Source organism: Glycine soja, chromosome 2 (genome assembly GCF_004193775.1).
Source record: "Glycine soja cultivar W05 chromosome 2, ASM419377v2, whole genome shotgun sequence".
NCBI classification, from domain to species: domain Eukaryota; kingdom Viridiplantae; phylum Streptophyta; class Magnoliopsida; order Fabales; family Fabaceae; genus Glycine; species Glycine soja.
Window position 1 is genome coordinate 9,966,788 of NC_041003.1, and position 12,725 is coordinate 9,979,512.

At 36.9% G+C, this 12,725-nt stretch overlaps 3 protein-coding genes across 3 annotated transcripts; 2 read left to right on the top strand and 1 right to left on the bottom strand.

The window, feature by feature from the left end:
• Positions 1 to 609: 609 nt before the first annotated feature.
• On the top strand, positions 610 to 3,753 carry LOC114372519. Its single transcript, XM_028330119.1, has 8 exons — positions 610 to 735; positions 816 to 895; positions 1,519 to 1,590; positions 1,711 to 1,804; positions 2,184 to 3,053; positions 3,128 to 3,319; positions 3,412 to 3,508; positions 3,713 to 3,753. Exons 1-8 carry the CDS (start codon positions 610 to 612, stop codon positions 3,751 to 3,753), a joined length of 1,572 nt encoding a protein of 523 aa, XP_028185920.1.
• A 134-nt stretch (positions 3,754 to 3,887) lies between these two features.
• Positions 3,888 to 7,063, bottom strand: LOC114372526 (protein MAIN-LIKE 1-like). Its single transcript, XM_028330132.1, has 4 exons — positions 6,979 to 7,063; positions 5,237 to 5,579; positions 4,482 to 5,028; positions 3,888 to 4,400 (listed from the first exon to the last, which is right to left on the bottom strand). The coding sequence occupies exons 1-4, from the start codon at positions 7,061 to 7,063 to the stop codon at positions 3,888 to 3,890; spliced, it is 1,488 nt and encodes a 495-aa protein (XP_028185933.1).
• A 2,629-nt stretch (positions 7,064 to 9,692) lies between these two features.
• On the top strand, positions 9,693 to 11,301 carry LOC114386261 (scopoletin glucosyltransferase-like). Its single transcript, XM_028346226.1, has one exon. The coding sequence runs from the start codon at positions 9,745 to 9,747 to the stop codon at positions 11,188 to 11,190; it is 1,446 nt and encodes a 481-aa protein (XP_028202027.1). The 5' UTR covers positions 9,693 to 9,744; the 3' UTR covers positions 11,191 to 11,301.
• The last annotated feature ends 1,424 nt before the right edge of the window (positions 11,302 to 12,725 follow it).

Here is a 12,725-nt window from a genome sequence, read left to right on the forward strand (position 1 = left end):
TGGTGTGATATTTGTCAACTAAGGTACATAGCTGCTTTTTTGTGATTGATTGTTTATTTTAGGTAGTAGAATGGTGTAAGCGTTTCAGATTCGACCCAAGAAATTTTCTTCCGACGATGACATTATTACTGCGAAAGAAGAAAACTTCCGTGGAGTCTCGCAGAAGATGTCTTCCGCGAGACTCCACGGAAGAAGCTTTCTTCTGTTGTTGACATTACAACTACGGAAGACTGCTTCTTCCGTGGAGTAATTCGTTTTATGATTTTTTAGTTTTAAGATTATTTTGAATGTTATTTTGGTTAATTCTATTTGTAATTTATGTGAAACATAAAAATATATTTGTTGGTTGAAGTGTTGATTTTTTTGCCTAGGTTGAAGTATTTTTTGGTTAAATGAGCTTTGTAGGTTATAATTTTGAAATTATGTAATTAAAAGTTGAATTTGGTTGTTGTTAAAATATTGATGTATATGTAGATTAAATATTTGTGTGAGGTTGTCAAATGTTGAATTAGTTTGATATTCATAGTTTGTAAAAAATTTTGGGTTGCTGTATTGTTCAAATTATTTAGTTGAATGTTGAATCAGGTGATAGTTATAGTTTGAATTAAGATGGACAAAGATCAATGGGCATATTACAGTGCGATGTTCGAAGAAGTTTATATGAATTTTCAAGATGAAGATTGTGGTGTGAATGAAGCACATGTTGATTGTTCAGATGCTTTTAATGCTTCTCAGGTAATCATGTCGATCAGTTTTAATTGTTTGGTCTAATGTATGATTTGTGTAAAAATTAATATGTCGTGGTTGTGTCCTAGGTCTTTGCAACCCCAGAAGATGTTTTGAAGTGGGCTCGAACGGTTGCCCATGAAAACGGTTTTGTTGCAGTAATTATGAGGTCTGATACATACACTGGTAGCAGAGGAAGAACTTCATTTGTGTTAATTGGGTGTGAAAGGAGCGGTAAGTACAAGTGTAGGAAGAAATAATTTGTTAGAAGAGACACAAGCACTAGAAAATGTGGTTGTCCCTTTAAGATTCGTGGAAAACAAGTGCATGGAGGTGAAGGTTGGGCGGTGAAGCTGATATGTGGGATTCACAACCATGAATTGGCGAAGACCTTAGTTGGACATCCATATGCTGGGAGATTGACAGATGATGAGAAGAATATCATTGCTGATATGATGAAGTCGAATGTGAAACCAAGAAACATCCTGCTAACGTTGAAGGAGCACAACAGTAGTAGTTGCACCACAATCAAACAAATCCAAAATGCAAGAAGTGCATATCGTTCTTCAATCAGAGGAGATGACACTGAAATGCAACACCTAATGAGACTCCTTGAACGTGACCAATACATTCATTGGCATAGATTGAAGGATGAAGATGTGGTGCGTGATTTGTTTTGGTATCACCCAGATGCAGTTAAGTTATGTAACGCATGTCATCTTGTTTTTTTGATAGACAGTACCTACAAAACAAATAGGTACAGGCTCCCATTGCTTGACATTCACCAACCAGGATGACTTTCTCTGCTGGGTTTGCATATCTGGAGGGTGAGCGCGTGAACAATCTTGTATGGGCATTGGAACGGTTTCAAGGCCTTTTTTTAAGAAATGATCGCCTTCCTGTTGTTATTTTCACAGACAGAGACCTAGCCCTAATGAATGCTGTGAAAGTTATGTTTTCGGAGTGTACGAATTTGTTGTGCAGGTTTCACATAGACAAGAATGTGAAGGCAAAGTGCAAATCGCTAATTGGTCAGAAGAATGTCTGGGACTACGTAATGGATAGATGGGGTAACCTGGTAGATTGTCCTTAGGAACATGAGTTCCTCGAGCACCTTCAAAGGTTTCAAGTAGCGTGTTCCCCGTGGCCAATGTTCGTTGACTACGTATGTGAGACATGGATTGTCCCACACAAGGAGAAATTTATCTTGGCCTGGACGAATAAGGTGATGCACCTAGGCAACAGAATAACAAATAGGTATTTAAATGTTTTATTATTTTAGTCAAGTTTCTTTTAATGATTGTTTGGAACATTATTGTTATTAATTTGTCTTCTCTGTTGTGTGTTTTAAATGTAGGGTTGAATCTGCTCATTGGTCTTTGAAAAGGGTATTACAGAATAGCGTTGGAGACCTCTGTAGTGTTTGGGATGCAATGAACAACATGATGATGCTGCAGCACACTGAAATTAGAGCATCATTCGAAACAAGTACGCATGTCGTTGGTCATGTTTTAAAGAAAACCTTATACAAGAGGCTTCTGGGAATGGTGTCAAGGTACGCTTTAAATGAAATTTCGGTTGAGTTTGAGCGCGTACGTAATTTGAAAGACAATCTGTCTTCTTGTGGGTGTGTCTTGAGAACCACGCTAGGTCTTCCTTGTGCATGCGAGCTACAAAGGTATGATGGTGGCAGCATCCCACTGGATGCAGTCCATATGTACTGTAGGAGACTTAATTTTTCAAACCAGGGGCTACGTGAGGCCGAAGTGAGCATCAAGGAAGAGATTGATAGAATACATAAAAGATTCGAGGAACTTGATGTTTGCGGGAAAGTTACTTTCAAGAGTAAACTCCAAGAATTCACGTTTCCCGATGAGACCTCTATGTGCCCTCCTCCAACAAAGGTTAAGACGAAAGGTGCCCTGAAAAAGGTAATGAAAAGAAGCAAAAGATCGATAAAGCGTGATCCATCTTATTGGGAGTATGTTGATGCTTATCATTCGGTTCAAAACAGCAACACCTCAGTCAGACCCAGTGCATCATCTTTTGAACCACCGAAGCCAGCAAGGATGATCCCCATGTTGGATCAATTTCCGCCATTTATGCATGGTTTCATTGAGGATGTTGTTGATGTGAAAGCGGATGGTAATTGTGGATATCGGTCAGTTTCCGCTTTGTTAGGTATGGGAGAAGAGTGTTGGGCCATGATGCGTAACGAATTGATTAAAGAACTTGGCAAATGGTCACAAGACTACATAAAGATCTTTGGTGGCACGAAGAGATATGAACAGCTGAGGTTGTCCCTACACGTGGATGGGTTATCCAAGGTATGTGTTTTATACTTTTTATTTATATAAATAATGTTTACATGAGTGACACGTGTATTTGTTTTGTGATTTAGGTTAGTATGGACAAATGGATGGATAGAACGGATATGAGATATGTAATTGCGTCAAGATATAATGTAATCCTTGTATCGATGTCACGACAACAGAGCTTCACATTTTTTCCTCTCAGAAGTCGACCACCGGCCAATTCTGCTGCGCACCGCATGATATGCGTCGGTCATGTGTTTGGCAGTCATTTTGTTCAGGTCCATTGAAAATTCATTTACTCAAATAATTTCAATTATTGAATGAGTTGGTTTGTTTGTTTAAGTTATTATTGTAATTTCACTTACAACAGGTTTATCTGAAAGATCGTTGTCCCTTACCGCCTATGGCGTTGTTGTGGTCAAGCAATGCGTATCTGGAGGCAAAACAATGGTCAACTGCATATGTAGGTAGAGTGCAACAATACTTAAGCCTAATGACAATTAATACAACGCATGTAGACCTAAGCGGACATTGAACTTGTAATATTTATGTATCTATATTTACATTGGATTTATGTTCATGTAATTAATGAATTGTTCCGTGAACAAGTGTTAGTGTGTCAAATTGTTATATTTGTGTTGAACTGAATGCTAGTTATATGTTTCTAACAGGCCGAAAAGCAACTTTTTTTATTTTTGGTGCCTTGGTTTAAGGTGCGATTCGATGGAACGGGGCGTTGCTTTTATTTTTTTTGGGTTCCTTGACGTGCAAACATGTCAAATAGCGGCCCTGGACAGTCTCAAGCGGCTCCCACGCAATTTAAAAAAAAAGCCCGAACAGGGGTACTTAGGCATGTCTTGATGCAGCAGTCTCCTCGGTCCGCGTGAAAAATGGGTGCGATATCCAAAAAAACCACTCCATGTAGTCAGGCGCCACCTGTCCAGGAACTACACAGAGCTCCCCTGAAGGCACCAAATGGTCTGAAAAATGCAGCCACTGGTCATCTATATCATCACCCGTCAAAGAATCACAAACCGGCGGCGGAGGGACCGTCTGAAGGTAGCCAAACTGTCGAAGAACCCGCTCAGGTCGAACGTACACCACAATCTGACCCCATCTGAGCTGGCCGGTGTACGACGATATCAAGTCAAAGCCCCTAACTCCCCGGTGCTCACCATAGGGCATCCAGCACACGTCAGTCACAGTCAGGGCATCCAAACGTCTCCGATACGGGGCTCCCTTGATCCCCGTCATATGAGCCTTACCCGTAAGCCACTTGCAGGCCCGTGGGCTCCCCTCATCATAAGCATCATGAACGACGGATGTATGCACTGTAGGAAAGTGCTCGTATATCCAGCACTACAAACACATAGTCAACATCAATAAAAAAAAAAGAGATTCAATGCTACTTCAATTTAAATTATCAGTGATAATACGTACCTGGAGAAGTGTAATATAACCGCCCAACTGCCGTGTAGAGGCCTGCGACGCGTCGTTCAGATGCTCGTACATATGGACTAATGTAGCCACTCCCCAGATGAATCCCCCTGCCTGGGCCAGGTCCCTGAAAGCCTCCAGGTGCACGACATGTACATGGGTTGAACTCTTGTTGGCGAAAAGAGTACAACCCACCAAGTGGAGTAGATACATGCAGGCTGCTACAACCCATCGTCCGGCCCTGCACTGGCTCTCATACAAGTCCCGAAGCCACCCCAACCGGACATGAGGCCCACCAGCCTGTTGGGTCTCAAATGTAGCCTCCTCATGACTAACCTCAAGAAGCTCCGTCAGTAGACCAATCGCATCTGAAGTAATCAGCAGCTCGAACGTATGCAGCGCGCCAGTGATGGGAATGTGTAGGAGTGACGCCACGTCATCCAACGTGATCGCCAACTCGCCTACTGGCAGGTGGAACGTGCTAGTCTCGCGATGCCACCTCTCGACGAAAGCGGATATGAGTCCAGGATCAATGGTGATAACAGAACACCTGATTAGTGGACTCAATCCGGTGCCAGCAATCAACCTTTCGATCTCAGGCGCTGGTCTCCCAATTTTATCTACTTTTCTACCGTGGGAGACCAACTTCAGATTGGGTCGTTCCTAAATTGAATAACAATTTATAATAACGTGTATATAAAAAACAATCCAACTATAAATAATTTTTATGTAATTAGTCAACATTAAAAACTACGTACCTGTCCACTCCAGATGCTGTGTGCGACATGCTCAGCAAAGTCGATGGGTCGCGTGGTCCACCGGGGAATCCCTCATCTGCAGCAGGTGACCCCAAGCTCCCATTAGTAGCCACTCCCTCTGTCTGAACAGCATCGGCGAGGCCTATCATCTCTGGGGTGGCATCAGACACATGAGGAACATCCTCATGCAACTGAGCCACATCCTCAGGTCTCTCTGTGACGTCCTCACGCAGACGAACCCATTGCCTACGTGCTGAAGCAGTAGGCCTGCGACACCGAGGAACATCAGCTTCATGCGCATCCTCACTAATGCTTCTACCTCTACCAGCTCCTAACGCACGACCTAAACCTCGTGTTCTAACCATGATCTGAAATCATGAAGAACATTTATTTTTTTCGGTCAAATTAAATATTCAAATAATTGGTAACAAAGCTTTGTCATTACAAATTTGTTCAAACACATGCTTTGTATGTTTCTTACTAATTTGGTCAAATTAAGTTTTCAAACCTCTATTTTGTAGGGCCTTTTGTTAACAAGGATATATCTTCATATCTAATTCTAATGCCACTATGTCTAAATGTATCATTTCTTGACTAATACAATTTAGTTTATGTTGTTTCACTCAATTGGATGGGTAAGGTGCGTGTAATCAATTGGATGGGCATGTTTGTGATTCACCGGTTTCTACTTATCTCATATGGTATTAGCTTTGAATTCTCATGCTTATAACAGTGCTTAGATTGTGTAGGTATCAGATTAGACAAATTTGTTTTCAATATCAAAAGAATTCCCATTAAGTATTTAAGACATCTTATTTTAGAAATCAATTTATCTTTGTTTCACCTCGTTAATCCAATTTAAGATAAATTATACTTTTAATTGTGATTTAATGATCAAGTCAAAGATCAAACTCCAGATCTTAATTAAAAAGATTCAACTATCAAATCACTTGTGTTAATAACTTTTAATTGTCATTACATTATGTTGTCACGCATGAATTGATGTCAGTATTATTTAACCAAAGTACACATATGCACATTTACCTGATATATGTGGGGGGGATTAGAATATAGAATGTCACTAACAAAAATTTAGAGTCAAGTACCAAAATATAATTAATGGCGTGTCTCCATTTGAGGAGTTCTTCTTCCCCCTAACACTCAGTTTTTTAGACTGAAATTTATGTTTTGAACTTCCAATCATACATATAATAAGCACATTATGACAGTCTATAGTATATGGCCTTGTATGAGGTTTAAGCTTTGTAAAATTTTAGGTTTAGTGGAGTCTTTATAATTTTGTCCACAAATGTTTGGAAAGGCAACAACAGGGACACAATCATTTAGACATCCTAACAATTCAATTTAGACATCCTAATGCATATATAAATCACACCAAATATAATTTCAATTTACATACAAACGCAATTTTTAATAGCAACTAAATAACACAAACTAGCTAATAATATGAACAAAATCAGGTATAATCTAAAAAAAAGAGCAAAAAAAAAACAAAATACACAACAAAACATGATCCATGGAAGAACTTCCGCAGGATCTTCCACGAGAAGAACTTCCGCGGGATCTTCCGCAAGAAGAAAATGTACCCTGCGGAAGAAGCTTCCGTAGGTTCTTCCGCGACAACAAAATGTAGCCTGCGAAAGAAGGTTCTGCAGGATCTTCTGCGGGATCTGCGGAAGACAACGTTCTTCCACTGGATCACGGGGAAGATCCTGCAAAACCTTCTTTTGTTGGATCACGCGGAAGATCCTGTAGAACCTTGTTCCGCAGGAATCCGCGGAAGAACCTTCCACACTTCTTCCGCATGACCCCACGGAAGAACACCTTCTTCCGCTATAGTTCCCAAAAGCCACTTTCACACGTGCGGAAGAAGGATCTTCTCGCGGAAGAACCTTTTTCTTCAACCTCCACCACCACAGGTCACTAATGTCGTATATCCTAAGGTTTCTACGACCATTTACGCCATTCAAATAGATACGAGGAGGTTAGAAGACTAACCTTGATGGCGGAAGACACGAACAACAGTTTCAATGGAGGATGCCAACTTCAGGGGAGAACGAAATGAGATTCAAATGAAGGGAACCAAATTTGAAATGGAGAATGAAATGAGGGCGTGGAGGAAGAAGGGAATAAGCCAATATTGGGGAAGAAGAAGCACGAATGAAGATTGTTGGGTGCACGGGGAAGAAGAAACAAGCGCGGAAGCAAGGGGAAGAAGAAACAGGCGCGGAAGAAGAAGTGTTTTTTTTTTAATTACGTTACTTTTATTTTTTAAATGAAGGGTATTTTGGGTACTTCATTGAATTGCTGGGTGCATCAACAATTTTGCTGGGTGCACCTAACAACACCCCTTGGTGGCAACAACGTGACCCAACTCACCCCATCTCATGGTGGTCTTAAAAATTATAGTATGAACCAACACAACATGACTTGATGGATTAAACGGATTGACCCATATAAAATTTAAAAAAATCATTTTAAATTTTTTTTTAACATAAAATCAATTTTTTTAGAAAAATAAATTTCAACAAAAACAAATACATTTATGGCTATTGGCTTATAAATTTTCATTATTTCGCCAATTCTAATTTCAAAGAAATAAATATTTTAAAGAAAGAAAAAAAAAAGAATCATTATAAGTTCAATAAGTCAAATAATTTTATCACAAAAGAATTATTCATGATCACACATGAAAGATAATTATTACAAGTTTAATAAGACAAAAAATAATTTTATGACAAATATTTCATGATCACAAAATAATCTAGATAACCATTATAATTTACAAGTCACTAGAATTTCAATTTTTGAGCAAACAAAAAATTACAATTTTGTTGTAGTGAGTTGGGTCATAGGTAGATCTGGTAGTGAGTTGGGTCATAGGTAGATCTGGTCTAATTTTTAAGCTAAAAAAAATGAAAAATGTATATTCACTCCTTTTTTTTCTAAGTACACTTCCTTTTATTTTAATTTCTTTTTACTATCATTAATATTCTCTATACCTAAAATATCTTTATAGGTTGTTTAATCACTATTATGAAAAGTAGTTTCTCACTTGCCGTTTTAGTTTTTTAGTTCCAAAAAATAATTCCTAGAATGCAAAATCTGAACCAACATTCTGAAATACAACAATAAAGTTCTAGGAAGTAATTTCTGGAATGCTGTTTCAGGTTTTGTAGTTCAGAAATTACTTTTCAAAACACAAAATATAGAACAATATTTTGAAATCTACCGCCCAAAATTTAAAAATAAACGCATTTCATAAAAACACTATATTACATTTAATTTTTTAATTGCCATTCCTTCACAACTTTATTTCTTTTAACTATGCATAAATTTCAAAGAAAGAGCACAATTGTACCGTGTTTAAGAGCTCGAAGGATGAAAAAACTCTAGTGTTAAACAAAGAGGCCAAACAAACAAGGAATATAATATTGAATCAGAGGTCTAAAGAGAGTCAAAAATTAAAGATGAATGATTCTAAAGAAAGAGACAGAGAATGTTTTGATGTCAATGTATTATTGTTGGGGAGGGATTATAAGACAGTGTGAAGAAAAGAATGAAATTTAAAATAAAAAATGATTTAAGTCATAATCGAATTAAACTAGAAAAAGAGAATGTACTTAAAATAAAACGAGAGTGAATATAATAATTTTTTTAAAAAAGAATTAGCCCAATTCAACCCAAATCCGCCATGGATCGAATTGGTCTGTGGATTACAACCCATTTTGGTAACTATCTATTATCATTCCACCGCTCAATTATTCTAGAAGAAGTGACAGGGAATTCGACGTATACAATGACGTAACAATTTCAATCATTGTACCTCACAAGTCATAATCACGTGCCCTAGCATTCTAGTGGTGATCCATGAGTCCCGAAACAGACAGACGCTGATTTGCGGAGACACTCATGCCGAGGAATTCGTAGGAGCCAATTGTTGAGCATATTAAACAAACTAAGGAAGAAAACATAAATGCACCCATATAAGAGTCTATACACAACATTAATTTGATTAATCTGGAATCTGAACTATAATAACATGAAATAAGTAACAAGACAAAGAAATATACAAAAATGTTATAAAATATTTTATAAACGGTATTGTAGAAACAATCGTACTGGTAACTATTTATTTATTTATTTTATTACTATACTGGTAACGAAATTGATTGTTTCATTTGCACTTAGAATATAGTTGTGTTCTTATCTGTACTATATCACCTTAGCAATTATAGTTGATCATTACGTTCAGCTACCTATGAAGGAGACACGGATACTAAATATCTGTGAAACACATTAAATTTAATTCAAATACAGACATCGGTATGTGTCAGTGTCAGTACCGATATTAGTGTCGTGTGGAACACTCGACACCATAAAAAGAGTGTCCTTGTTTTATACTAATCAACTACTGTTCCTAGCATTATAAATTCTGCCCCCTCCAAAACTAAAGGCAAAATAGCCTTTCCGTAGTAGAGAGAAAGATGGGTAGTAGTGAATATCAGACTCTGCACATTTTCTTCTTTCCCTTCTTGGCTCATGGCCACATGATACCAACCGTGGACATGGCCAAATTATTTGCCGAAAAGGGTGTGAAGGCCACTATAATCACCACACCCCTCAACGAACCTTTCATCTACAACGCCATTGGAAAATCCAAAACTAATGGCAACAAAATCCACATCCAAACCATAGAGTTTCCTTCTGCAGAGGCTGGTTTACTTGATGGCTGTGAAAATACCGAGTCAGTCCCTTCCCCAGAATTGTTGAATCCGTTTTTTATGGCCACCCATTTCCTCCAAGAGCCACTTGAGCAGCTACTGCAAAAGCAACTTCCAGATTGCATTGTTGCTGATATGTTCTTCCCATGGGCAACTGATTCCGCCGCCAAATTTGGAATTCCTAGGCTCGTCTTCCATGGGACTAGTTTCTTCTCCTTGTGTGTTACCACGTGTATGCCATTCTATGAGCCTCATGACAAATATGCTTCTTCTGATTCTGATTCGTTTCTCATTCCTAATTTCCCGGGCGAGATTAGAATCGAAAAGACAAAGATTCCACCTTATAGCAAGAGTAAGGAGAAAGCAGGCCTGGCCAAATTGTTGGAGGAGGCAAAGGAATCAGAGTTAAGGAGCTATGGGGTTGTTGTTAATAGCTTCTACGAACTTGAGAAGGTTTATGCAGATCATTTTAGGAACGTACTTGGAAGAAAAGCGTGGCATATTGGTCCCTTATCTCTATGCAATAAAGACGCAGAAGAGAAAGCACGTAGAGGAAAGGAGGCATCTATTGATGAGCATGAGTGCCTGAAGTGGCTAAACACAAAGAAACCCAATTCAGTTATTTATATATGCTTTGGAAGTACAGTAAAGTTTCCTGATTCTCAACTTAGAGAAATTGCTAAGGGTCTTGAGGCTTCAGGGCAACAATTCATTTGGGTCGTTAGGAAAAGCGGAGAAGAAAAGGGAGAGAAATGGTTACATGATGGATTTGAGAAAAGAATGGAAGGCAAGGGACTAATCATAAGAGGGTGGGCGCCTCAAGTGTTGATTCTTGAACACCAAGCGATTGGCACGTTTGTGACACATTGTGGATGGAATTCAACGTTGGAAGCAGTGACTGCAGGGGTTCCCATGGTCACTTGGCCTATTTTCGCCGACCAATTTTTCAATGAGAAGTTGGTGATTGAGGTCCTTAAAATTGGGGTACCTGTTGGTGCTAAAACATGGCTTGGAATGCAGGGAGATAGTATTTCATGTGATGCAGTGGAGAAGGCAGTGAAGAGGATAATGACAGGGGAAGAAGCCATTGAAATGAGGAACAAAGCAAAGGTGCTTTCACATCAAGCTAGGCGGGCCATGGAAGAAGGTGGATCATCCAACTCTGATTTTAAAGCTTTAATTGAGGGATTAAGTTCGTTGAGCCACTAATATACCACCATCAACACTATGCATGCATTTACTCTCAAGATTATTTGTTATCTAAATTTTAATGATTTAAGCTAAAATAGTTTAAAATCCTGTCGACCTAATTTTTTTTTATCTAGTGAAAATCAAATACTATTTATAATAACTCAATCAACTTAAGTTTAAATATATTTAGTTCCTCATAATCATATTATATTATAACATTATTCGTGTATTTATTGAATTTTTTTCCAAAGTCTATGATTTTTTAAGCAAGCCAAATTACTCATTAATGCGGAGGTCACTTTTGTGGGTGGGGGTTGTCGTGTTATGTCAGTCAGAATTCCATTATTAAGTTAGAATTATGGACTATCCTTCATGGAGTGAGATTAGCTAGGGAGCCTGGATTCAATAACATTAAGAAAAATATTTCTTAAATGACCCTTGAATTATATATACCTTAACGAGAAATAAAGAAATGAAAGATAAATAATTAATTCAATTGATGATGTTGTACAATGAGAATAAAAAAATATATAAAAAAATTATTAATTGAGTGTTTGAAACTTTTGTTTAATAACATATAGATATTTTAACATTAATGTCCATTCTGATTTTGTTGAAGCAATGAGGGAAAAAATGAACACAAAACATAAGACAAATGACCAAAAAGTTCATTTGGCCATATACCAAATTTGAGCAAAGGTGAGTGGCATCTTTGGAATCAAGGAGAAGAAAATGAGTTAATATAGCGGAAGGATGTGTTAAAAGGATGGAGTATCTTTGCGTGGCTCAAGATGATCTTTTTTTTTATCCTTAAAATCAAAGACAAGAATAAAGAGTTTATAACATCTTTTACATCTTGTTTAATAAATTGAGTTAGATTTTTAATCTAAAAATGATATTGTTAACTTAATATATTAATCTTCGTTTTTAAAAATAAAAATAAATAATATTTTTATCCCTATAAAATAGAAGTTCTCTTTGGTTTTGTTATATATATATATATATATATATATAAATTTAGTTTTTAGTTTTTTAATTTATTTCATAGATTCAATTTGATCTTCTAATTTTTTAAATTGATTCAATTTTATTTTTGAGTCTAAATTATAAGAAATTAAATTTTGTGGCAATTCAAAATTAATATCAAATGATTTTAAATCATCATAAAATACACATTCTTAAAAAAAATGAATTAATTTTAAATATTAAAAAATCAAATTGAACAAAAAGAACAAACTAAAGGACCAAATTAAATTTATTTTATAAATTAGAGGACCAAATTAAACAAAAAAAAATTAAAGAATCAAATTGAACTTAAATAATAAATTATTAAAAAACTAATTTAATCTCTATACATATGTTAATTGATGTTTTTAATTTTTTTTATCTTTTATTTATTCAGTTAATATTTTATCTTTTAAGAAAATTATTTTAGCCATGCTTGTTCACTTTAGTCCTTTGCACACATCTATTACTTTCACCGTTAAAATTATTTAAATTTGCATTTGTTTAGTGTCTAAAACGGCTAATAAGTTTTTAAGAAGAAAAAAAAG

What these genes read in the sequence shown, in the direction of transcription:
- LOC114372526 (XM_028330132.1), bottom strand. Translation starts at nt 7,063, where the DNA reads ATGCGGAAGAAGTGTGGAAGGTTCTTCCGCGGATTCCTGCGGAACAAG. An exon ending in GCGTGATCCAACAAAAGAAG is followed by an intron (nt 5,580 to 6,978) that starts GTTTTGCAGGAT and finishes CACGAGGTTTAG; the next exon opens with GTCGTGCGTTAGGAGCTGGT. An exon ending in GTTATATTACACTTCTCCAG is followed by an intron (nt 4,401 to 4,481) that starts GTACGTATTATC and finishes ATGTGTTTGTAG; the next exon opens with TGCTGGATATACGAGCACTT.
- LOC114386261 (XM_028346226.1), top strand. Translation starts at nt 9,745, where the DNA reads ATGGGTAGTAGTGAATATCAGACTCTGCACATTTTCTTCTTTCCCTTC.
- LOC114372519 (XM_028330119.1), top strand. Translation starts at nt 610, where the DNA reads ATGGACAAAGATCAATGGGCATATTACAGTGCGATGTTCGAAGAAGTT. An exon ending in ATGCTTTTAATGCTTCTCAG is followed by an intron (nt 736 to 815) that starts GTAATCATGTCG and finishes GTTGTGTCCTAG; the next exon opens with GTCTTTGCAACCCCAGAAGA. An exon ending in TTGGCAGTCATTTTGTTCAG is followed by an intron (nt 3,320 to 3,411) that starts GTCCATTGAAAA and finishes CACTTACAACAG; the next exon opens with GTTTATCTGAAAGATCGTTG.